Raw genomic sequence first — 27,605 nt, 5'->3', positions numbered from 1 at the left:
AATCAAATTTTCTTGATTTTCGAGGCACGTTTTTTCCTTAGACTGTATCCATCTATTACGGAGTTATATCTATCTTTGATATTAGATAGTAAGTTAAACATTGTTGTTGTGCCCTAACAGGGTGTCATGAATTGACTAACTTATCTGTAACATCTTATTGTGTAGGTAATTATGTTCATGACTATACAATAAATGAAATATGAAATAATATATGTAATGCTGTGTAACCAGCTGTGTAACTAAATAATTTGAATAATGCCAGTGTCATGGGTGCTTTTGGGCCGGCTACGGTCCGAAGTGGGGACTTGGTCTAGTTTATTTTAGTGTTTAAGATTGGCAAAGCCTGTTGCGGATTATATAATTTGTTAGTAGGTGAGGAAGCCTGCGAACTCCGTACTATTTGGTGTTTGAATACAATTTGAAGTGCAGTTGTGATTAAAACGGCAGGTACTTTTGTTATTTTAGACCTTATTTTTTTGCTCTTTAATATATTTTTTGGTAAGAGATTTTTATTTTATTTAAGGTACCAAAGTATTTTTTGGTGGTCATTATATTTGTACCCATAAATAAGTATAATCAAAGATAGATATAACTCCGTAATAGGGATACAGTCTAAGGAAAAAACGTGCCTCGAAAATCAAGAAAATTTGATTCTCGTTCAGAGGGCGCTACTAGTTTTGGCCTACAGTCGTATAGATGGCGTTGACGGTTTCGTTTGTTATTTAACAATTTTAACGCATATCAGTGAAAGAACATGGGTCAAAATCATCAAAATAATTAATGCAAATAAAAAAACTCATTTATCTATATTTAAATACATTTTATCGTATTTTTACAAATCTTCAATTTTAGTTTTAAAGTGTGTCGACAGATGGCAGTGAATTTACTGGGGTTACAAAATTTACTATGACAGTACCGCTCTAGTATAAGTTACTCTATGGTATAATTATGTCACCTCGTAACAGAAATCAAATGACGAGGCATACAAGAAACATATTCATGATATCATTGCATTATCTCACTAGTCTAGATAATCTGTATACAAACGAAACGGTGTTTTTAAATCACGCCACTATTCATAAGATAGGTGTGTCGACATTATTTGTGTAAACCAAAAAGGATATAATAAGATAGAGCGGTACTGTCATAGTAAATTTTGTAACCACTGTAAATTCACTGCCATCTATCGACATACTTTAAAACTAAAAATGAAGATTTATAAAAATACGTTAAAATGTATTTAAATATGGATAAATGATTTTTTTTATTTGCATTAATTATTTTTATATGATTTTGACCCATGTTCTTTGACTGATATGCGTTAAAATTATAAATAACAAACGAAACCGTCAAAGCCCTCTATACGAGAGTAGGCCAAAACTAGTGGCGCCATCTGATAGAGAATCAAATTTTCGTGATTTTCGGGGCACGTTTTTTCCTTAGACTGTATCCATCTATTACGGAGTTATATCTATCTTTGGCATTAATGTCACATCCGTCTTTTTCCATAATTTTGCCTCCCAATTGTTTTTCGTTCTTGTACGGATATGTATATAATATTATATACTTATTATTAATATTATTACTGTTAAAACAAAAAGGGGCGACCGCTTTTCGATACAAACATATACTTGTACATGAAATTGCTTTAAAATATTTTCTATAATGTTTATATCCAAAGAGGAAAATGAGGACTAAGTTCGTATGGAGAATCGGTCGTCCACTATCCTCTTAAGTAACTCGAGACTAAGCATCTAAATTGTTGGCATCAAGTGTCAACTTTTTGGCTCTCTTGACATCCGATCCGACCGTATGGACTTCGAGGCCAGAATTATAATCGGTAACTGCTTATTTCGACATAATAAGGTAATTTACTGACTAGTCAAATCAGTTTCTTTTTTCGAGCTTTCAAAACGATTAGCTACTATGGAATTTATATGAAAAACAGAACAATGACGTCACTGTCAAGTTACCTACTCTGTATAGTTTTTTTTTTGTTTTATTAAATATAGATTGTAGGTTCTGAAAATAACTGCGGTCCAGGTTTTTTTTATATTTCTGGTGCTTTATTTCGTGCATGGTGTGAAATAATTTATTTTAAATACATGTAACATCCCTATTATTAAATAGAATAAATTGCGTACTTTTTAGTATTTGTTGCTATAGCGACAACAGAAATACATCATCTGTGAAAATTTCAACTGCCTAGCTATCACGGTTCATGAGATACAGCCTGGTGACTGACAAACGGACAGACGGGCAGACGGACAGCGGAGTCTTAGTAATAGAGTCCCGTTTTTACCCTTTGGGTACAGAACCCTAAAAACTTGAAGGGGAAAATAAAAAGCAAATCAACCCTCCTCTGTTTTCCCTATACGCGAACATCCGGAATGTTAGATTTATGGACTGGTTAAACCTTTTTAACGGGAATAAGGGTGTCAGAAATTATACTTAATTGAACCCTATCACTTTGAAATAAAGTTCAAGTTCATTGAGGGAAATATAGTATATTCCCTCTGGCTTAACAAGTAAATTAGGAAGCAGCCTGGTCCGCCGCTGTGTAAATGGCAATGCCAATTATGTAGGTATAAGAAGTTACATACTTCTAGTATAGTGCGTTTAATACCTTTGTACCTATGTACATAATTAAAGCGCCTTTTACAGCCACCTTGAAATATTTGCATAGTTTAGAATAAGTATAGATCCAAGATCAGGGGTCGGCAAACTTTTATGAAAAGATTCAGAGGTAGTGCCTCGTTATACATTGTTGAGTAGATTTCTTCATGATGTCAATTTATTATAGTTCTAACGAGAGTAAAATGTACATGTACATATATAAAACTGCGTTAAGGCGATACAAAAGAAATAAGTTTCAAAACCTGACATTTGTGTACTTTCCAATTGACACGCCTATAACAAAATAAAATTGTACATACCTAAGTGTGAAGTCATACTCTTGTTGCAACCGTCATAATGTATGAAAGGAAAAGGAAGGAATGGAAAGATTCGCACGCATCTAGTAAGCTTCGGTAGCTCAGTTGGTTAAGAGAGATCGGACTGGTGTTCCGAAAGGTCGCAAGTTCGAGTATGATTTGGTTCGATGCTGGGAAATCTGTCTTAGGTTTTAGTGTAATATGCTTAATTCTGCTGTTGACTGTAGTACAGTCAAGTTCATAAATATGTATACATTTCTTCACCTTAATCCATTGCAATAAATAAGGTGAAGAAATTTACCTATACATATTTATGAACTCGACTGTACATTTTATGCCTGTAGCATAAAGACACGGATAAACAAAATTGCTTAATCCATTAAAGTAGTAAAATTTAACTCTGCACACATGCAATAAAACTGAACACCATTTCCATTGAAATTATGAGTACAACTAAAACTTATATTGGCTGATACCCGTAGCTATGGAAAATGTACGTCTATACGTATCAACCAATTTAATCAGTTTGGCTGATTTCGTAATTAAATCTTTATTTGCCTTTACTTAATTAATCGTGTGAGATTTAGACTTGCTTGGGCTAAAATGAGTACGGAATTAAGAAACTACAAATTGTGACACGACTTTTCGTATAGGCTGGCAAAATTAACTTTGCTTTTATTGTTAAGTATAATATTCATGTATAGAAAAAGCGTTTTAGTAAAAAAACCTCAAACGTGATAGCACAAAACTGGTAACGAAGCACCTTGGAAGGTGGATTCATATTATGACGAAAACGACTTTGACTGCAAAAAATCATTTTATTAATGTAGTTTTCATAAACGGCCTGAACCCTGAGTAATGAGGTACCGTAAAATAGGGCGAGTAAGGATAAAACAGACGTTCAAAGCTCGATAAAAATATTTTTATATGTGGCACGTTGATTTAATACCTACATAAAATAAAAAAATTGTCCGGCCGTGTGGATTAGGTTTTTAATGATTATCTGTCGTTTAATTTCATAATTTTGATGATAAGCACAAAATATTGCGAAATCCCACCTCACCCCTTAGTTGGGATTATAGGGAATAGAAAAGTGGTAAGTTGGGAAAATGTATGGGGTAAAACTTTCGGATTACCTTGGCTTGATGGAGTAAATTCGTATCTTAAAATAAAATTCTTATCTTAAAATAAACCATCATTTGCGCCTCGTTCCAGGCAGAAGCTGGTTTAAGGATGACTCACCTTAGACCGGGCCGTGACCGGGCCGGAGCTTCCGGCGCTTCGTTTTCCATGGAAAGCATCACGTGATCACCTGTCATGTCATAGAAAAGTAGGCGCCGGAAGCTCCGGCTCGGTCACGGCCCGGTCTAACGTGAGTCATCCTTTAAAATAAGATTTTTTTTTTCTCAGACGAAATACCAGGAACCGTGGCGATGTAACCCAAAAAACATCAAAAGAAATCACTGACATTTTCTCCTAACACAAGATGGCGAAGACTGAGAAGCATTCGGCGCCGCCGCTGGAACCGCGCCAAGTTGCGGACAACTACAGCTCCAAGTTAGTATTTAAAATGTCTGAATGTAGGGGTCTCGGCACCGAATACAATTTCGTACCTTTTGACGTCGAGACCCTTGGCCCGTGGGGTCCGAACGCGCTTACACTTATGGAAGAATTTTCCAAAAGGTTATCAGACGTCACCGGACCGGCAATCGTAGAGCTGGTAGCTTCCTCGCCCAAAGAACACATAAACACACAAACAAATACTCTTCCCGGGATTGGAACCCAGGACCTCCAAGCTTAGTAGGCCAGCCCACGCAGCATGGTTCCCCTATCACTAAGTCCGTCACTTTCGCACTCACATACTTGTTAGAACATGACAGGCATGGTGATAAGCGTACCGTGCTACGACGGCTGGTCACTACGGACAGTACCGACAAGTCTAAGATGAATATTATTATGTTAAAACAATGTAATTCTATTAGGGCATTATTACCATGTATATACCGTAATTCATAATGAGGCAAATAAAATAGAGCTAGAAAATAATTCATTTAATATAGACACTTAACAAAACAGCACACTGCCGTGTCATGACTAATTGATGTAACTATAGATACATAATAACAACAACAACAAGTTGTACAGTCTGTTGTAGTGGTAACAAGGTCCTACGGCATTTATTTGATACCCCCCAAGTATAATAAAGTAAACAAGTGAAAATATCTCTTATATTATGAGAAAATGCAAATGACAAAAGGACGTAACTCACATTTTCCATGTCATTGTCATGACCTTATGACTATCTGCTGTATTTCTAAGAACCCTGTTTGGAGAAAATCGACTTTGAAGTTTTAATTCGTTTTTGAGAGATATCTCGAGACCTTGTTAATAAATATTAAATATTTCAATGCAAAAGTTTGTCATGACAACTGTTTAGTACACACCTTGTTTTGACAAACTGCTGTAAGTTTACTATATTTACCTCAATTCGCCCACACATTTGAAAGTTTGCTAAATAGCGAACACAACTTTTTAATGTTTTTTTATAACTTTTAGATAGATAGGGTAAAAAGAAAATTGTTTTAACTTTTGCGTGCGTTATTGCGTGGGGTGCCACTTCCTAAAAGTTGTATGTATTTAGAAATACATTTATGGAATCATAAAAAGCATTATTACATATACATAGTAGGCAGGTTGATCAAACAGTAAAACAAAATACGTTTACTTAATAGTTTATTTACTCACAGTACAAGACTAAAGCTTTTTAACTTTTAAATTGTGACAATTGTCGTGGACAATAAAAACCTAACCACGTCATTATAATATTTGTTTTTTGTTTTAGCAAAAATAGTACGGGGAGTTCTCCTTTATGGTCAAATTCAAATTTAAAAAAATCAAACCATTATTCCTGTTTTAGCGAACGGGAAAATATTACGGTATTGTTTTTTTACTTTTTAAAAATATGTATTACTAAGAAAAATGCAAACAGCCAATTATTATAGCCGCAGGCCGCGTCTACACGACCCGGTCACTCGGTCAGTTATCATTTAAATCTATAGGATAGAGTGAGATAGTAAGATAAACGACCTTACATGTCTCGTTCTTACAAGACCGTCGTGTATGATCGTGTGAATACTGCTTAATAAAATCAGACTATATAATTTTATACAAGGGCCTGACACTTTGATAGAGAAAGATAGTCTTATTGCGATTCCTATAAATTCTTTCTCTTACCACCGGTCGCTCGGTGGCGCGTCTATAACTACTTGTATATACTTGTAAGGATATCATACGTGCACATACAGCTTAAATTTTTTTGATGTCAAAACTCAAAATGTAAGTTCGAACTGGCTCATTGATGCGTACAAACAGACGTATCATGCGCACAATAATTATATATTATACACTAAAACGATTTCGTCTGTGCTGATATAAGACGAAAGGCGCATATGAAAATTATATATGATGAAATTATTCGCAGCCGACGGATAAGCTAATCAAGCCGCAAATGCGAATCTCGTTCGAACCAATTTATTTCGTATTTCCTTCTTTTTATAAGTCAAATACGGTAAAATAAAACAACGAATTTCTTAATCCCTGTTACGTGATGGGGCAGTATGTAATGGTTTCATTACATCATTTCATGCTCGATTGAACATATCCGTTGCCAGTTTGATTAATCAATATTAATTATATTAGAGTTTACAGCTTCATTTACGGCCCTGCCTACGGTTTTAATTAAGCTAGGTACAGTCGAGTTTATTAATGTGTATACATTTTTTCACCTTATTGCAATGGATTAAGGTGAAGAAATGTATACATATTTATGAAATCAATTTTACGTCGCTAATAGAATGTAAAAATAAAAAATAAAAAAATAAAAATAAAAAAGCCTTTTATTTCGAGTCCAAGTTAATTACATTAAATAAGTCAGTTTCGTTACAGTAAAGTATTTATAAATAAATTTTATGTATTTTTAGTATGTCAATTTAAATAAGTCAATTTTTCACATATATTATTAAGTAATTTGATATTATAATCTTATGACGAAAATGTAGTTTGCGGACAAGAACCCCTCATCGGGTGAAGGCCTCTTCCAAGGACTTCCATCTATCCCTATTTGCAGCTACATGTCTCCAGTTTCAGTTTCTAGAATGTAGGTACTACATTAATTTCAGAAGCCCTACCGCGAAAATGGCCTGACGATGTTATTTTATACATATTATTATATACACTAGATGATATATAAAATGGGTGTTATTTAATCGATCTGCAAAATATTCCTATTTTGATGAACAAAAATATATATTTGGTCAGCCAAAATGTATATTTGATCAGCAACTTATTGAGCTGCTCAATATTAATTTGGTTGGCAAATTAATTATTTGATCGGCAGTAAGTGATCCACCATTAATCAAATTTTGTTAAGCAGTCGGTGGGTAAGCGGATTATTTCATTTTGGGTTACAATTTAACTGATCCGCAAAAATTAGTTCTAACATAACCTAACCCACTTTTCTAGTAGCAGTTGGTTTCTGTAAAGGTCGCAGTTCTAACCTAACCTAACCCCCTTTTCTAGTAGCAGTTTGTTTCTGTGAATGTCGCAGTTCTAACCTAACCTACTAATAATCATCGAATGAAATGCACGCGCACGATTCCGCTCCGCCTGCAACCCTGCCGATTTTTCAAATAAAACGCAACCCATCTTATTATATCAGATTACTATTTGTTTAATATGCATACGTCTCAATTAAACTGCCAACCAATTTTTAAATCTTGCTGACCAAATAATAATTTTGCAGCTCAACTATTTATTAAGCAGATGGATATTGGTTATAATGTTGACCGTTTGTGAATTATTTGCTGAACAAGAGTTGCAGCTCGATTTTTATTTATTGCCGGCAACATATTTGTATGTTAAAAATCGCTGATCATTTAATTACTTCCCATATAAAATTAAGTTCTGATATATATGTGTCATAGTCGATGTCTTATTAGAATCATAATTGAAAGCTTATAAAATTAGATGATGCAATGAAAACTACGCGTTTCATCACAATTTACTCATTGTATATATTGGGGTTCAATCGGTATCAATTAACTAAAGTGCCCGTCAATACGGCGTTACGTCCAGTGTGGTTTCACGTTTGTTAAATCGAACAGCGACATCGGGAAACTACTCATTTTACATTAAACAAATACGAACCTATTGAAGATGGATCAGTTTACGCCGAAGATTCAATCTAATGGTTTGAAATTAATGCCACAACTATACGGGTACTACAATTATTCATTTTTCAACAGTCGTTTCTTTAATTTAATTGAGACCAAACCTTTCCAATTAAGCCAGGGACCAAATGACTTACGCAATAAAAGATTAATTATTTTTAAAGCAAAAAGTAAAAAAAAAGGCAATACCGTGGCGACATGCGACGAAGTAAAGTGGGAATATTACGTAGTAGCGTGGTAAAAACAATGTCTCTTCCAATAGCGCGGTGTTAAAAAGTGACATTTGCTCTATCACGTCGATAACCGGCGGCCATCATATCCGTGCAGCATGGTCATAACTATTCGCGTTTTTATATTGTATCGCTGCGAATAAGACAACCGGATAGTAAACCTTCACAACGACAATTTGACGATTCAAAGCAATAGAGAATATGTCACAAGTATGTCAATGTGAGGGGTCACCGGTGTTTTACCTTGTCTAAGTTTTGAGGTCTTGATAGTTTTGTTACCTGACTAATGAAAAACTTCTCCGTACTCTATTTTTAGTTGTCAGCCTAGAATTGTACGGTGATTTGACAGCCTCAGTAAAAATATGACATCCACAACAAACTGTGTCCCCGACAATATTTTTATGAATTCAACAGACGCGCAACGTTTGTCGTATAATAAATATTAAATTACCTCTCAGTTTTATGTTTAAACCATCACTCTCACAAACTATACTATTTGATATTTTAAATGGGTCCTACAACAATTTAAAAAAAATATGAAAAACTTGGTTAAAACTACTCCGTTACCGTGACTCGTTTGTTGGATTTTCTTTAGTACTTCCTAGTTCTCAAAGTCAAGTAATTAAGACATCCCTTAATTCAGTAACATCCAAAATACTTGACATAACCTTTGACCCTCTTTTTTGTATTTTTTTCTGAACCAAAATTATTGCTACTATTCAGCGCCGAGGAGGTTTTAACTCACGACCTTCCGCGTTTTCTGTCGATTTAATTTAAGGGTTATATTTAGTAATTTCAAATTCAATTAATGTTTTGTGTAAAGTTGTAATATTTTTTCCTATTCCTTTTGTGTCTGTGTGTGACAATAAGTTATCTTTTATCTTTATCTTATTTTTATATTTCTTTGTAGTTTTACATGTATGTAAAATGTATAATTTTGGTGCAATAAAGAATATTTACTTACTTATTTTTATTTATGATATATTGAAAATTTTTGTTACAGAATAGAATTGGCATACAATGGCTCACGAGAAGACTTGGATCCCTACGTACCGGCAGACCACAGACCTTTGGCCTCAAACACATCGTAAGTTCCAATATAATATTTATTACAAACTTATAGATAAGTATGGGACGAGTTCGACTAGATATAACATGAATTAAAATAGTGACAAAAACAAAACAGATGTCTATTTGAACAAGTCACAACTACATACTTAAGTTTTTTGCCTAGATACATTTTCATGACTTTCAGCGGCAAAACCACCGGGATCGGTTACTTTCATTACGGACATAACGTCGTATTAGAAACGTCGGGATTTATAAATTAATTATTGCCACACGATATGAAGTCTCGACCAAAGTCACAGAGAAATTAAATAATTTGCATAGAAAACCACGTAACTAATCTTCATACGTACATATACACGCGAAGCAAACCTCGTATGTCCAATTGTCCACGGCACTAATAATGTGTGTGTTTAAATATGATAAATACATAAATAGGTACCTATCTATCAAGAATACACAATCAGTAAAATCGTAAAACCTTACCTGGTATTCAGCACCCGTTTCTTCCTAAATACTACAACGCCATCGCAAACTGTGAAGGGAGTGGCGGTCGGGAGTTGCGAGGTTTTCTATTTTGCTTTTTAAACGCAAACGGTTTATTTTTGGTATTTAAAAGTTTTGCCGTTCGATGCGTTCAGAATAGTACTATTTAAAAGTGTCAAAACATGATTTTCAAAAAAAATGGAGTTACGAGGTATGCGATTTAGGCCGACATTTATTTTGATATTTAAGGATACGAATCGATTATAATTTTTCTTAGCGTAGTTTTGGTCCATTGTCACAGAAAAAGTATCATTACACGGGTCAAAAGCGTTCGGGAAAACCGACGTTTTTTCTGTGGACATTCCAAGAGTTAACTATTTGGATACATTTTTCAAAGACTTTTATCATAATTTAGGAAGTAAAAGGTTTAAACATGTCTTTAAGGGAAAAAAGTACCAAAATTTGGCTTTAAAGTTAGTTTATTTTATGGTGTCTTGAGGAAAGTCGCATAACCTTAACTTATACTAAACAAGTTATTGGCCCATACTTGCGAATCTTCATAAAATACGCATTTGTACGGGACAACGGTATACAATTTCATGGAATGCTCTTTTAATTTTCCATTAAGGGTACGTTTCCTTAAGGACCTTTATTCACAAAAAGTTAAGTCAAACAACAACTCAGTCCAGTTTAATCGCATCTTTTAGACACAGATTACAATTAAGTCGGCATGGAAACTTCATGCCACAGATCACCTAAACTATAAAATGGAGGATATGTCAGCGGCCGATCGTAAAATCAGGTCGATCGTAAGTTCCTATGTAATAGTATGAATCTTCTCAAATGATTTTTACGCCTAAGACCCTAATCTGTTAAATAAAAGCCATTGATTATTTTCTGTGAGCGCGTGGCCATTGTGTCTGGGTACTGTTCGCAGCGTAGCATTTTGTATGTGAAGTTATACCTGTCTATAATGTCGTTTTTAACATTTTATTATACAGCGTCTGTTTAGTCTGTGCTCCGGAACTCCGGACACGAAAACAAACCCGTATAACAGACCCTCTTTGTACCCGGGACCTTTTTGTTGGCCAACCTCTGCTGATCTCGTAATAAATAATGAGAATTCCGTACGAGTTTTCGCATATTAAAGTATGATAGGCGCTTGATAGTATTCCAGATCAATTTCCCAATCAAAAATTAAATATTCTCGTAAAATTTGGCAGCGCTAATTTATACTCACTGGAATTTCCAACATAACTCTTAAATTTTTTCTGTTCCTTTAGAAAATAATGTCGACAATTTTAACCGTACTTTAAATTTCACGTGCTTTTATTAAGTACCATAAAGTATCAAACTAATTAATTTATACCAAAATCACTTAAGTGCAATAAATTACTATTACAGGGTGCCATTCGGATGACAAATGCAGCAGCTTACTGCTGCGGCGTTGAAACGGGAGATGTCAATGTTAATTTCCATGATAAATTGTGTTGATGTCGTTGCATTATTTTACTGTTGCGATTAGAACGTTTAATCCATCATTCATTTTATAAAAGAAATTGTCAATGACATCTCCCGCGTGAATTCCGCAGCAGTAAAGTTGCACTCGACTATTATTTCTCTTATTTCTAAATTTTCTAATTAGGTATGGTGTTCTCTGCCTCCAACCGATTCTGGTTAGGGCCCTAGCCAGAGTCCGTTATTGTTTGTATCATTAATAATATTATTTATGTATCACGTACAACTGTCTAAACTATTTGCTTTGTTCTCACTTAGACGTTGGCCAAATCATCGATAGCATCGATGGAGCAGTATGATGTTGGATTGGATAGCGCAACAGCTACTACCAGTCCTCTGAATGTTACTTGGGTTTCTTACTTTTCAATTACGCTCTCTTTCAGGACCGTGGGTGCGCTGGCGCACCTCCTAAAGGCTTCTCTGGGCTCCGGCGTGCTGGCGATGCCTCTTGCGTTCAAGAACGCCGGGCTGCTCGTCGGCTCCATCGGCATGGCGCTCATCGGTTTCATATGCGCACATGCCATACACATACTTGTAAGGCCAGACTTAATTATATGTTGACTTATAGATGTTTTTTATGCCAAATATGATTTGTTCTTTTTATGCCAAATCGTCGTCACAGACACGTCAGACAGTCGTAAAATACACCGATGTATGTTAGAAATCGATTAAACTGATTTGCTACTTTGTCTGCGGATCACTCTTTTAATATTTTACACGTTCGCAAGAAAGGATTGCGTTTGATTAGTACGTGAGTATTTCGCGGATTACCAAAGCAATACTTATTTTTGTTTGACACAAAAATCACAGAACGTAAACAAGGTGCAGTCAACAGCGAAGATCTGTCAGAAGCGTTCAGTGTACCAATTCTAACATAACGTTATTTCCATAAAAATAAAGAAAAAGTTTGAAATGTGGTCTAAATAATAAAAATTATTTGCGGAGGAAAACATGAGGAAAACGAAGAGTGAAGTTAGAACGAAGTCAAGTTGTTTGAAATGTTTACCTACCTTTATTGTGGTCAAAATAGAAAAACAGGCCCAGAGCATTTAGGATCGTTCTCAGTGTAGGATCAAGTAGTTGTCTGTCTGTCTGTAATGCTTATGGCAGACGATTCATTACAATTATTAGATTGTGATCTCGGAGGAGACTGGCTAAAGTTGACATCAACATCTTCTAGCCGCAAGAGTTTTTCAAACTACCAGCACTTGGTCTTGTTTATCAGCTTGAACGTTTTGCACACTATGGATGTTACTCTGTCGATACACAACGCTAACGATATTCGATTTATCGACTGTCGATATTCGTTTCCTACATTTACTAATGACCCCGCGATGGTGATGATGGCGGTTAAGTCCCATTTTACAATTTGATGTGTAGAAATCGTGAAAGTTTAAATCAGTGACTCATTACAAAGTTCGAGTGAAGTATTTAAATCACCACAGGTCGCAATATTCTTCTTCTTCCTCGGTCCCTCATTGCTAAGGATCGCGACCATGTATGCTCCGTCTCCATAGTGTGCAGTCATAAGCCACATGAGACGCACTGCATGTTGCCGCCAACCACCCTCTTCACACCATCAGACCATCTCGTGGGTGCTTTTCCTCGCCCGCGCTTGCCATCCATTGTCGCAATAGACAGACTAAAAAAAGATATTTTTGTAGAAATTATGGACATGACAAGCAAAAGTAGGTATCTTCACATACAGACATCTGAGCGATTATTTACATTTATTGAAAACACTTACTCTTATCATAGAGTAACTTATACTAGAGCGGTACTGTCATAGTAAATTTTGTAACCCCAGCAGGGGTCGGAAACCGGTATTTGCTCCATACAAAAATACCGGTATAATAATACAACGGTAAAAGAACGTAATAACGTTCTTTTTCGTTCTTTTGTTTATAATTTCATTTTAATGGGACGTTTTAATAATGCAAAATTGTTTCCTAAATACGTGATTCAGTCCTACGTAATGAGCATAAAAAAATGCAAAATATTGGGCTATATCGGAGTTTTTAAAAAATACCGGTTCCGAGCCCTGAACCCCAGTAAATTCACTGCCATCTGTCGACACACTTTAAAACTAAAAATGAAGATTTATTAAAATACGATAAAATGTATTTAAATATAGATAAATTATATTTTTTATTTGGATTAATTATTTTTATGATTTTGACCCATGTTCTTTCACTGATATGCGTTAAAATTGTTAAATAACAAACGAAACCGTCAACGCCATCTATACGACAGTAGGACAAAACTAGTAGCGCCCTCTGAACGAGAATCAAATTTTCTTTATTTACGAGGCACGTTTTTTCCTTAGACTGTATCCATCTATTACGGAGTTATATCTATCTTTGCTCTTATTTATCCAACAACACTCCACTTTAGGTTAAAGAAAAAAAAAGTTATGCAATTATAAGGGTTCCTAGTCGACTACGGAACCCTAACATCCAAACAACCGTTTATCAAGTTAGCCAGCTATCAAAGTTTTTTAAGTCTCGATGGAGGGACCTTTGTCAACAACGTGAATATCGAGAAAAGAATGTACAAATCTGCTATTTCTTCACGATATTTTTATCTCTGAAATTCATTCTACGGCGAAAGCTTTTAACAATGACAGTATAATTCCTAGGCACAGTAAGTAACCTATATTTAAGGAATTCACGTCTGAAATTCCAATCCGTCCTTTTTTTTTTTTTCAAATCATATTTAAGTTTACATTCGACTGTGCGATTGCAACTGTGGCAGCAATACTGCTGCAGAGGTGCAGCAGGGAAAGCCAATAAATTAATTAGGAATCACCTAATTTATCCGATTTAGTAGGTAATCAACGATGTCACAACTCTCCTCTGTCACAACTCACCTCGGTCTCAACCTGCATACATATCTTTAGGTTAGGTCAAAAGAAAAAAATACAAAAAGATTTTTGTACACTAAGTTTTTTTTTTATACTACGTCGGTGGCAAACAAGCATACGGCCCGCCTGATGTTAAGCAGTCTCCATAGCCTATGTACGCCTGCAACTCCAGAGGAGTTACATGCGCGTTGCCGACCCTAACACTTCTCTCCCTCGAGCTCTGGCAACCTTACTCACCGGCAGGAACACAACACTATTAGTAGGGTCTAGTGTTATTTGGCTGCGGTTTTCTGTAAGGTGGAGGTACCTCCCCAGTTGGGCTCTGCTCTAGATCTGGAATGACATCCGCTGTCCTGTGCCCTACCACACAAAGCGAGATGTCATTCACAGTGCCCATACCTCTCTTTAAAATTAAGTACCTCGTTTTTTATTTAGCATTAGAAAAAGGGTAAACAATCTTGACGTGTCTTAATAAAAAACACGCTTGAAAAATAACGGCCCGATTCGAACAATACTTGTAATAGTTCACAGCGGTACGATGCCGATCTGTCAGTGTCAAAAGTGACATTAAATTTCTTCAACAAAAAAAACGTCACTGATCGTAATACGGTATCGTACCGCTGTGACTTCTTATAAGCATTGTTATAATCGGGTCGTAATTAAGGTATTTACAGCAAATATATATAACAATTATACAGCAAAGATATATATTTATATTCTTTTGGTTTCATAAGTGTGATACTTACTATTTCTTTAAAGCGTTTTTCTATTAAAAGCCATGTTAAGAGTCCCCGGCAAGCTCGGCCGAATTTCACCTTCCCATACAAACGGAGTTTCGTTCTCATTTTAAAACTACGTGTTGGATTGTAATGAAACTTTGCACATACAATGACATAAGGTATATCTATGTTTGTAATTAGTTTATAAAACAAACGAAATAGAGCAAAAACTAATTTTGTATGAGAAACTTAAATTCGCTATATTTTTTTAACTATGGTATCTGAAGCTACATAAACTAATTACAGACATAGATATACCTTACCCTATTGTAAGTACAAAGTTTCAAAGCAAAATGAGAGCGTAACTACGTTTGTATATGGAGAACGGAGCTTGCCGGGGACCGGGGACCCTTAAGATTGTTTACCCTTTTTCTAATGCTTAAAGAACGAAGTAAAATATCCCAGTGTCATAAATGTACATTAAATAAAGCCGTATGTACGTAATGTCCGTCTAAGCTAACTTTGCACCGATTGGAACAGAACAAAGTGAGGGAGTGGCGTTATAAACTTCATGTTTTCATAGAAGTTTGACATTAATGACGACATTATCAGACTTTGTCATTGCAAATGCAAGTGGTAGGCCGGGCCGTCGGCTCCCGACCGATTACGTCATTTATATTTGAAATTTGATTATTAAAATTAAAATCAAAATTCCAACAACTTAAAAAACGACGTATGCCACTTGACGAGATGCAAAATTTTACTGTTTAAGGATGACTCACGTTAGACTGGGCTGTGTCCGGGCCGGAGCTTCCGGCGCTTTGTTTTCTATGGAAAGCTTCACGTGATCACCTGTCATGTCATAGAAAAGTAAGCGCCGGAAGCTCCGGCCCGGACACGGCCCGGACACGGCCCGGCCTAACGTGAGTCATCCTTTAAGCAGTTTAACAATTTGTGACGTAGGCATTCTTGCGAAAAATTTAAATGAGAAGGTTTTGAGTAAGTTCCGTTTTTAAGATTGTTACGATAATATTAACTAATCAGTTGGCATTATGTAATACGTATGCAATAGCTATAGGTACGTGTTCATGTGTGGCCTGGTCAAATAGGAAATTCGTATCATTTGATAGCCTTACGTCATAAATAGTGTATGAGTAACAAAAGAATTAGCGCAAGAAAGTCGTTACCTCATCTCATTGTCTACCTTATAACTTGTATAACCAGCGACCAAGGTGTTTACAAATATCTGAACAAAGCCTCATCAAGACGTTAAAAGAGAATAAATAATTCAGATATTATTAAGCACCGACGCCGCTTCGATGCATCTAAATGTTAGAATACATCGAACCTTCAATAACGCCGCAGCGAACGACACGCGAACGCGAAGGGAAACGGCGCGGCGCAGCGCGGCGGGCCTATGGCGTTCGCGTTCGCAACGAGATCGCCCACGTAGGACACTTCTATAGGATTGATTCACCCCGCGCTGCGTCGTGCCGCGCCGCTTCGCGTTCGCGTGTCGTTCGCCTACGTAGTACGCTGCGTTACGGCGACCGACTGTTCTTATTGATGGTAGTCAATAAGGCGTCATTGTAATAAAGGTTCATGTAAATAACGATCTTATTTACAACCGACAATATAATAACTCCATCTTCCTCGCGTTATCCCGGCGCATTTTTGCCACGGCTCATGGGAGCCTGGGGAGAAATGGCGTAGGCACTAGTTTTTACGAAAGCGCCTCGCATCTGACCTTCCAATCCAAAGGGTAAACTAGACCTTATTGGGCTAAGTCCGGTTTCGTCACGACGTTTTTCTTCGCCGAAAAGCGAATGGTAATTATCAAATGATATTTCGTACACGAATTCTGAAAAACTCATTGGTACGAGCCGGGGTTTGAACCCACGACCTCCAGATTGAAAGTCGCACGCTCTTACCGCTGAGCCACCAGCGCTCTAACCAACTGGCAATATAACATAACTGCAACGGGATATTACAGCCAACTGCATTACCTACTGACACAAATGTTAAGATCGATGTTGCTGCCTGGAGATTTGACATTTTCGGCAGCTATGCAGTCTACAGTAATGTCTTGCTGCAATACCTACTGCAGCAGTGATGTTGGTGTGTTCTGTCTGAATTCGAACGGTACCTTAAGCCTCTATACATTCGGATCGACGACGCAAACAGCGAAGAAGTACACAATATTACGACATTTTTCGGTGTCACTCTATAGTCGCGGTAAGTTAAGAAATCAATATTGACATTTAAGTATTTACCCTTATAGCTTTACCGTTTAACTGATAGCAAGTGTCACATAATTATTATCATAAGGGTTAATTCATAACTGTCAAAATTGACTTCTTAGATGCGTTAGACTATAGCATAGAGTAACTTATACTAGAGCGGTACTGTGATAGTAAATTTTGTAGCAAGTGTCACATAATTATTATTATAAGAGTTAATTCATAACTGTCAAAATTGACTTCTTAGATGCGTTAGACTATAGCATAGAGTAACTTATACTAGAGCGGTACTGTCATAGTAAAATTTGTAACTACAGTAAATTCACTGCCATCTATCGACACACTTTAAAACTAAAAATGAAGATTTATAAAAGTACGATAAAATGTATTTAAATATGGATAAATGATTTTTTTTATTTGCATTAATTATTTTTATGATTTTGACCCATGTTATTTCACTGATATGCGTAAAAATTGTTAAATAACAAACGAAACCGTCAACGCCATCTATACGACAGTAGGCCAAAGCTAGTAGCGCCCTCTGATCGAGAGTCAAATTTTCTTGATTTTCGAGGCACGTTTTTTCCTTAGACTGTATCCATCTATTACGGAGTTATATCTGTCTTTGACTATAGTAAAATGGATGTTTCGTTTTGTCAAGCACTTGTTTCTACCAGAGAAAAATCGAGGTATATTTATGATTGTTACGTGCCATTCCTTGTTTGCTCCGATATAACATCAGCTGATTGCAATTATGCCTATAGTTACACGTGATTTGCATTACGTCACGACCTCTTTTCTTAATTGTCAAATTAAGCTCACAAGTGAAACTTCTGCCCAACTTGTGCCACTCACAAAACGAGGAAACAAACAATGGTACATACATAACTAGAAAATTAACGACACAAGCGATTGTGAGTTTTAAGAACAATATATAAGGTTTTGTTTTCGTTTCGTGCATTGTTAATAAAGACACAACTTTCTAAATTCGTAACCACAAACACAAACCGCACACAAATCACAGAATATTGCATTGTATGCATTAATAGTTAATTTAAAATAGTGCGTTGGCTTGTTGGGTGGTCGACATTCGGAAGGTTGCGGGTCACTTCTGGATAAGTGGCGTTCTCGAAGATAGGCCTATGCTCAGCAGTGGGCTATAGAAGGCTGATAATAATATGCTGAGTGCAGTTTTGATAAATTAATAAACCGTTATTACATACTATAACCGTTAACCGTTATTATACATATACTAACTTTTTGAGGATGAGGACACTCACTTTTTTCTAAGAGGCAATTAAATATTTTATTTAAATATGGTCGTTCATCTTGAATACCTAACACTAGTATGTATAAATTGAATCATAGACAAGTAATAAAATAATTCACCGCGTTGTTACGTTGTTGGCTTTGCGTCATAAATGTACCTTGTATTACCTATTAGGAAATAGAATTACCAATTACTTTTTTACTTTATTTTCCCGTTAGATAAGTCACGTACAAATGATCCACGCGTTTGCTCAACTGGGTTCTAGTTTGTTTTACTGCACTAACAGGCCAATTCGAATTTACACTGACATCAGAATGATATAAATTTGAATCATGCTATTCAGTTAAATAGTGCATATCGGTCATAGTTCTGTTGTCCGTAAATGTTCAATTAGCGCGAGCGAGACGCACGATAACTTAATACCCTTCATGATTAAATTCATGAACGTAGTATTTAAAGTCGTGACAGTTCGAATTGGCTTGTAGATACATAAGTTTTTAATAAATTTATTGCTCGGTAGGTATATCACCGCACTCCAACGTTACGAAAAGGAGACGTAACTCCATTTTTTTTAAATAATGTTTTGACACTTTTAGATGGCACTATTCTGAACGCAATTAATGGCAAAACTTAAATACCAAGAGAAACGTTTACATTTAAAAAGCAAAAACCTCGCAACTCCCGACCGCAATTTTATTAAAGTAAAATCACGTATCTCCCCCCGCTTAGAGGGCCTACCGCAAACCACGTTCGACGTGTTGCCTCTCTGTCGCACTTGTAAATTCGTACGTAAGTGTGAAAGGGAAGCAACACGTCGAACGTGGTTCGCGGTAGGCCCTCAGTACCTAGAGTTGGCGATGGCGTCCAACGCAACCAAGTCGTTTAAGCACTTTTACAGAAAGATTAGTATAGAAGAGGATAAGGATTTAAAAGATATTCCACGACGAAAGAAATCAAAATAAAGAAAAAAGCGATTGAGAAAATAATAAACAAAAATAATTGCAGGAAAAGGGTCAACAATAACTAGGGGAAAAAGGAACGCGATGTATGGAATTATAGTAAAAGCAAAGAGGAAACAAGGAACACTAAAACCGAGGTCCGAGTGTAAAATAAGTGGCAAACCCACAAATTTGAGGTATTTTTATTATTTTACAAGTCTACAATATGTTATTCGGATTAAATGATTTTCGTCTATTTTTTATAGCAAAACTCCTAACTCCCATTTTTACCAAACAATATCCGTACAATTTTCTTAAGAAAAACTCTTTACTCCGTTTTTTCTGGGTTCAGATAAGATTATTAAATGAATGTGAACAATCTGACGGCTACATTTAACTTAATATTATGTAAAAAAAAAAAAACAAAGCAAGTTTTCATACAATTGTTTTTGTACCTAGTGAAGTTTTTTGTGCCTCCTGTAAAATTTGGTCAGGTTGAGTTACGGGGTTTGCGACTTTAGCCGATGATGAGAGGCTGGGAGTAACATTTATCATTATCAAGTTTCTTGTTGTTTTGTCTAGAAAAAGATCATTTGACGATATTTTTCTAGAAAATGACAAAATGGAGCGGCCATTATGACAATCCTGCGTGATTTGTTTGATCATATAATTCATATATCGCTTAAGGATTTCATTAATTGTATTAATTTTCATTACAAATACCTTTTCTTATAGAAACCGTCTTTGAAATATCAATATCATCTAACTTATTGCTATCGGACAGGTGAGGACATCACAGCAACTGTGCGTGGAGCTCAAGAGGCCGGCTCTGGGGTACGCAGACACGTGTGACCTGGTCTTCCAGATGGGCCCCAAGCCCATGCGGAGGTTCTCCTCGTTTGCCAGGTAACCTGTTGCTACAACTCAACAAACTAGAATAACTATAAAAGCCTGACTAGAGCTTAAAAAACCGGCCAAGTGCGCGTCGGACTCGTGTTACCTTGATACCACATAAGTGCTTTGGAACTTGTGTGTAAAGTTTAATAAATACAATAAATAATCACTGGAGAAGTAAACAGCAAATAAATCGCATTTACAGTACTTACTTCAGAAGATAACGTCAAAACCACGAGATTACCCTCAACGAGGTACCTATCTACTTTCAAATAAGTAGAATAACCATAAGTGGTAACGTAAGAATTTTTTGAAGGATATGTAATGATTCGGGGCTTTTGATTTACAGAGAGTTAGCAGACTGGGCTCTAGCCGTAACTCACATAGGCGCTTGTTGTGTCTATGTTGTGGTAGTGGCAGAATCCTTCAAACAGGTGAGTAAATAAATTAGGAGGAATCTCTAACGATTTTGATATCAATGTTAACGATGAGACCCAACATGATACAATCTGATGAATATGGCCTCTCGTAGATCTCTCCATTTAGCGATCTTACTTTTTGGAGTTATAACTCCAAAAAGTTTCTATAGAAAATAGAGAACCCTCATACCTTTATGACAAAAATAAACTTTTCCCAACGTGGTATGAGACATGCAACACGACTTACACACTGCACGGGTGCCTTTCGTAGCAGCTTCCGTTTTGCTGCCACACAGTGCTGGAACGCCTCTTTTAAAGTTAAACTCCGGAATTTTCTGCTACAAAAACAAAAATTGTAGCACTTAGGCAATCGTGCCTACAAATACACATACACATACACACACACACACACACACACACACACACACACACACACACACACACACACACACACACACACACACACACACACACACACACACACACACACACACACAACGCGCACGCACTGCATTCGAGTGCCAAACTACCTCGGCAGAAATGTCTACTATTTTGTGCTAATAAATATTTCTTATTATTATTCTTATGATATGGTGGAACTGGAAATAAATAACTAGGTCAATATTTGCATTATTTCATCTAATATACGATCAGGGAATGTGCGCACGACATAAAATATTTGTATACTTACGCATCAATGAAGGCCTAATTCAGTTCTTTACCTTTACTTTAGGTGACTACCCTAAATAACAACTGTTACTTCTACCACGTTGCCATGATTACGCCGAAGTATTTACAAGTAGGCACTTGTAATCATAATCATGGCAACGTGGTAGAAGTAACAGTTGTTATTTACTGAAACATGCTAAAACTGACAAGCGCGGATAAATAATTTACATAGATAACATACCTACACCTACTCCGGCGTTTTGGGTGCGGAAATGTTTTAACTATGTGTTAATAGCCAAAAAATTGGTAAAAATTGCAAAAACAGAAACTATGTATTTTATAATGTCTAAGCACATTTGAAGCTTAGGTAAGTACTACCTGATTATGAACCATTTTACAATAAATAAAATTAAAAATACACGAAATCATTCCCGCACCTTAAACCCCAGCCCCCGGGCCAGGGTGTGTAATAGTTATGTATGTACCTATATATATCGCATTAGTAGATTAAAAAATTAATTCGATCAAAATGCTGCGGCAAATTGCAAACGGCGCTGTTAATTTCATATTTTACAAAATGCGGACTTTTTACAATTTGACTGCGACATATAGGTACATGACTCGTGGCACAACATTTTGCACTTTGGTTATAGCATTGCTGATGGAACTAAGATGCTGTCAATATTAAGACAATCTTCTCCCGCGGTTGACGTAATTCCACTCAAGGCGGGATGGAGCACGTACACGCTCTATACGCGTATAATTATATGAAATACTATTACTTATTATATGCCGGTGAACAGCATCGATATATTTTTAGGTATCAGACGAATACGGGGGTCCTTCCTGGTCTGTCACCGTCTACTGCGCGCTGACTTTAGTGGTTCTGGTTCCACTCACCCAAATCAACAAGCTGAAGTACCTCGTCCCGTTCTCCGCTCTCGCCAACTTAGTGTGGGCCGCGGCCATCGGCATCTCTGTCTACTACTGCTTAAGGGACCCGCCCGATCTATCGGAAAGAAAATTGGCTGCCCCTATAACGGGGATTCCTAATTTTATAAGGTGAGTTTTCACTGGTTTTATTCAGAGCCATGCATTATGTAGTGGGCTGCGCAGGACTCCGGCGGCTCCCACAATGTCTGCGGACCATAGGCCGCCCGCCGGAGCGCACGAGATCGAATGCTGATAGCGACCCCGCGGCGCACCACATGGCGGAGTCGGCATTCGTTGTTGGTTCTAGACGGTAGCCCTACCACTGGTTAGTCCGTCATTCCTCCTGGTTCCCCCAGACCAGGAGGAATGCGCAAACGCATTTACCCAACGTGAAAAGGGTGTGCACTCTTCACCCTTTCAACGGCTGGGGGAATTCTAAAGGTCAATTAATTTTTTTATCTATTTTATGGCTCGTCTTGTAATTTAGCCGAGCGGGACTGGAACTCCTATGGCATGAAAAAATACCGGTCAGTACGAGTTAAATCTTACTTTAAGGGTTCCTTATCATCACAATGCTCCACTGACAAGTGACTCTTGCCAAACTATAATTGTTTTTTTGTTTTTCAGCACGAGCTTATTTGCAATGGAAGGCATTGGCGTGGTGATGCCGGTCGAGAACGAGATGGTGAAACCGACGCAGTTCCTGGGCTGTCCTGGGGTGCTGAACATCGCCATGGTGACCGTGTCAATACTGTACGGCTGCGTGGGATTCGCCGGCTATGTGCAGTACGGGGATGACGTGCGTGGAAGTCTCACACTAAACCTACCTCAAGATGAAATGTAAGCCGGCTGACATAAAATGTCAAGAAACAATATTCGCTGAGAATATGCCTTCTGACAAATGATCAAGTAGATACGACATTGTTGAAGTTATACTTAGTTTCGTTCTGGTTATGTTCACATAAATCCTCTAGGCACTACCGTGATTTCACTGGTCACAAGAGAGAAGGTGTAAGTACCAAGTAGGTTGAATTCACCGCTTGCATCTTCTGACTCTATATCCATTTTCTTTGCGATAATTAGGTATCACATTAGGAGAATTTCGGGTAATATCGCCACGCTACGCTCTGTAGCTCCGTACACAGTTTGGTCCAGAAATGGCAAAAAGCTTCTTTTTAAGATGATTTCTGACAGTTGTAAAATTTCCCATCGGCTGAGTAGAATGAGGTAAGTTTATTGGTTATTAATACATAATGAGCCGTGGTCGCTCGGTTGCCCAGAAGGCTGACCGCATTGCCCCGCTGGATAGCAATTCTGATCCGCTAAGCGAAATTTAGCCAGCCCTCTGGTCACCAGAAGCCTCTATAATATAATATATAATAAAATAGCTTCTCATAGTATAGAGGCGACGCGACGTGCGCTAGGCCCCCACGGCGCCAGGGTTTCATTTCAACCCCGCAAACTATCGAACTTGCGACGTTTGAGGTTTACGGCTTTATCGCTTTCTCTAGTAACTTCATTGATTCGAAATCTGATTAAACAACTTTCGCTCGATAGAAAAAAATCACGAGTATAATTGGGTCTAAAACGCACCATTAAAAATTTGTAATATTTTTGCACATAAGCCAAATATGAAAATTCTGTGCTAAGCGAGCTGCGACCTCAACCCACGGTGCCTTAACGTAACTAGGTGCAGCCTGCGCTACTACTCGTAATAAATGTGGCCTCCAGTTTAAACAGTTGTTAATTTACTCTTAAAATTTGAAACAGAAGCAGTCTACCGGAAATATGGATAAACCACTTCAGGCGACTGCAATTTTCTGCAATTTGAGTGCAATTTACTAGTGAACAGACCAATTCGAGCGTGCACTGACATACTAGAATGATATTGGAATCATATCAGTTGTCATTTAAAAATTTGTAACGATTTATGCACAAAAGCTAAAAGTATGAAAATTGCTTCTAAAACTGCGCGATTTCATTTTTGAGGGAACCAACCGTTTTTTTTGTTAAAAATTAAAATTGAAAAGCATGATATTCGCGGTTCCGAGAATACACATACATCTCGCTCACGCTCAGTGAGAGTGAGAAGAAAACACGAACCTACGGGGCCTTAAATATTTGGGGCATTTTCTATGAAAAGGGACCTTATTGTCGATGGCGCTTACGCCGCACAGCGTCACGCGGCATTGTATTTATATCGGAGCATCGTAAATAATGGCGTAAGCGCCATCGAAAATAAGGTCCCTTTTTATAGAAAATACCACATTTACTCAATGGGGTTGGCCGGTTGAAATATTTAGCAGATGGCGCCAGCATAGCTTGCCCTGTCAATCCCTAAAAATTGTGTCAATTTTTTGTTTTTTTAATACCCTGAATGCCAGCCATTTAAGCCAAATCTCATAGAATAAGGGGCAAGCTATGATGGCGTCATCTCTGCAAACCTTTGACAGTTGCCAACCCCATTCGTTTCAGCCTGGCTCAATCGGCTAAGATCCTGGTGGCGTGCGTGATGCTGCTGACGTTCGCCTTGATTTTCTACGTCCCCTTCGACGTGGTGTGGCGACGCGTGGAGCCCAAGGTGCCGGCGCGGGCGCACCGGTGGGCGATCGCTGGGATCCGCCTCGTTGGAACCTTATTAATAGGTAGGGCTACATATCAACTAAACATAGGTGGGGTTGACTTAAGAGATTACTCGCATTTTTAATCCCCAGCGCAAAAAGAGGGGTGTTATATATTTGACGGCAATATGGGGCATTTTCTATGAAAAGGGACCTTATTGTCGATGGCGCTTACGCCGCACAGCGTCGCGCGGCATTGTATTTATATCTGAGCATCGTTTATAATGGCGTAAGCGCCATCGACAATAAGGTCTCTTTTTATAGAAAATACCACATATATGTCTGTCTGTGGCTTCGTAGTTCTCCAACTGATGGACCGATTTCGATGCGGTTTTTGCGTGATAGTGAGTTTCCTTGCAGTGGTTCTTAGCTGTGTTGGATAGGAATCGGGCCAGCAGTTTGAAGAGTATTAGCTCTTTTCCAAAGTTTTTTTTTGCATATAGAATAGGGGGTTCTTAATTTTTTACATTTTAATAGTTATAAAACGACATGTTGATATAACATTCGGCATGAAGATAAAAGTAACATATACAGCTATGTATGATATATTCATTCGTGGCTAGAAATTGTGATACAAAAAAAATAGGGCGAGTTGAAGTTTTGCAAGTAAAACTTCTGCTCATGGCCGTTTCAACCCCAAATACAGTCCGTATAAGCTTACTCTGAACCAACTGACAGGCCAATTCGAACGTACACTGATATCAGAATGACATTTGAATGATTCAATCAGATATCGTACAATTCTAATATACTATTTAACCAAAGACAGATATAACTCCGTAATAGATGGATACAGTGTAAGGAAAAAACGTGCCTCGAAAATCACGAAAATATGATTCTCGATCAGATGGCGCCACTACCTTTGGTCGACTCTCGTATAGAGGGCGTTGACGGTTTCGTTTGGTATTTAACAATTTTAACGCATATCAGTGAAAGAACATGGGTCAAAATCATATAAAAATAATTAATGCAAATAAAAAAAATCATTTATCCATATTTAAATACATTTTATCGTATTTTTATAAATCTTAATTTTTAGTTTTAAAGTATGTCGATAGATGGCAATGAATTTACTGTGGTTACAAAATTCACTATGACAGTACCACTCTATCCTATTATATCCTCTTTGATTTAACTAACCGATAACATTCTGATGTCAATATATGTACGTACTAATTAGCCTGTGACGTACGCCAGAGTACAGAAGAGCGAGAATAAACGTCATATTTTCATAGACATAGAGATAATGTACATCGGCCAATTATGAAGTATTTTGATGTTGTAATGATTATGTTACTGGCTGTGAGCTTAACGGCATATTAGAACTAAAGTTATGCCAAATATTGTTTCCATATTCCTGTTTTCATTTGTAGACGTCGATTTTGTAGCAAGCCATCAAGTAGTAAAGATACGGAATAATTTTATTCTTCTCCTATGCACCATCCTAATGAGGATTCCATGAGAAACAGTAGAAAAAAAAAACATGGAATATTTAAATTGAATTGTTCAGTAAGAGCGCTTAATTAACTACTGGATATAAGCTAGTTTTGCAGAATGGATATTAAATTAAGTGGAGATTTTTAAAAGTTCAAAGATTTTATTTTAACATACCTACTACGATGAATCCTGTTACCTTTTCTTAATACCAAAATCTAATCTAACAGATGGATTACCCCAGTTTGAGGTTAAGCGACACATTTAACCAGGACCTCAGTTTTAGGTTTATTTTTCTGTTAGTTAGAAGTTTTATTTGCGGCGTTTGGCGTTGATAGTTTAGGGCCATGGGGGCCAAGTGCGCATCGGCTGTACCTATATAATGATTTGTCAGCGCGCCTAATAAAGGCCTTGAAACCTTGCGACCTTGAGGGCTGGCCAGTGGCCACTATTTCACACAGCGTATAAGTATCGCCATTCAGCGAAGAATGGCCGAATTACCTCTCTGAATGCAAAAAGAATCGCCTTCTAGGCACCTTGACTCCACTTCCTTGACTTGATCCAAATTTGATCCTCATTTTAATTGTCAACAGTTGGACTAGCCAGCGCAGTTCCGCGCCTGGAGTTGTTTATGGAGCTGGTGGGAGCCGTATGCCTCTCCTTTATGGGGCTGATGCTGCCGGCCATCTCAGAGACCGTCTGGCGCTGGGGCAAGGACCTGGGTTGCTGCTACTGGGTCGTCGTGAAGAACACCATCATTGTGCTGCTGGCAACCGTAGCCATGGTGTCCGGCGTGGCTGCCTCCATCGCCAGCATTCTAGAGAAATTGTGATATTTGATTTAGTTAAGTTTAAATATATTATGACTCTTGGACGTTGTTTTTTTTACTTTGTCACACTACTGCTATTGCCGCTACTTAATCCCCCATACTTAATGCCCCGATCTTTACATTGGATGGCGATCCGCACGCCGCTCCGGTGTGCGAGCGGGACATCGCTTTATACTTACTTGCAAAGCGATGGCGCTGTCTCGCTCACACACCGGAGATCCGCATCGGTGTGATAATACATTCTTTATTGCTGCGAGATGACGGAGTAACAAAGGGCTTAATAAACTAACAGTCTCAACATTTTTCTTTTTTC

The 27,605-nt window shown here is 37.4% G+C and overlaps 1 protein-coding gene across 1 annotated transcript in view; it reads left to right on the top strand.

Annotated features, from left to right (window-relative positions):
* The window catches only part of LOC134741379 (proton-coupled amino acid transporter-like protein pathetic), a 41,004-nt gene extending 13,670 nt beyond the window's left edge, over positions 1 to 27,334 (top strand). The window contains exons 2-10 of the mRNA XM_063674141.1: positions 4,344 to 4,490; positions 9,395 to 9,478; positions 11,847 to 11,997; positions 20,278 to 20,399; positions 20,737 to 20,821; positions 22,296 to 22,537; positions 23,036 to 23,248; positions 24,884 to 25,053; positions 27,057 to 27,334. Of these exons, the coding sequence (XP_063530211.1) occupies positions 4,420 to 4,490; positions 9,395 to 9,478; positions 11,847 to 11,997; positions 20,278 to 20,399; positions 20,737 to 20,821; positions 22,296 to 22,537; positions 23,036 to 23,248; positions 24,884 to 25,053; positions 27,057 to 27,295 (1,377 nt within the window). The 5' untranslated portion in view covers positions 4,344 to 4,419 and the 3' untranslated portion in view covers positions 27,296 to 27,334. The remainder of the gene's footprint in view (positions 1 to 4,343; positions 4,491 to 9,394; positions 9,479 to 11,846; positions 11,998 to 20,277; positions 20,400 to 20,736; positions 20,822 to 22,295; positions 22,538 to 23,035; positions 23,249 to 24,883; positions 25,054 to 27,056) is intronic.
* The last annotated feature ends 271 nt before the right edge of the window (positions 27,335 to 27,605 follow it).

Source organism: Cydia strobilella, chromosome 5 (assembly GCF_947568885.1).
Source record: "Cydia strobilella chromosome 5, ilCydStro3.1, whole genome shotgun sequence".
Taxonomy (NCBI): Eukaryota; Metazoa; Arthropoda; class Insecta; order Lepidoptera; family Tortricidae; genus Cydia; species Cydia strobilella.
Note: the sequence above shows the minus strand (reverse complement) of the source record. Positions and strands in the feature narration are given on the sequence as shown.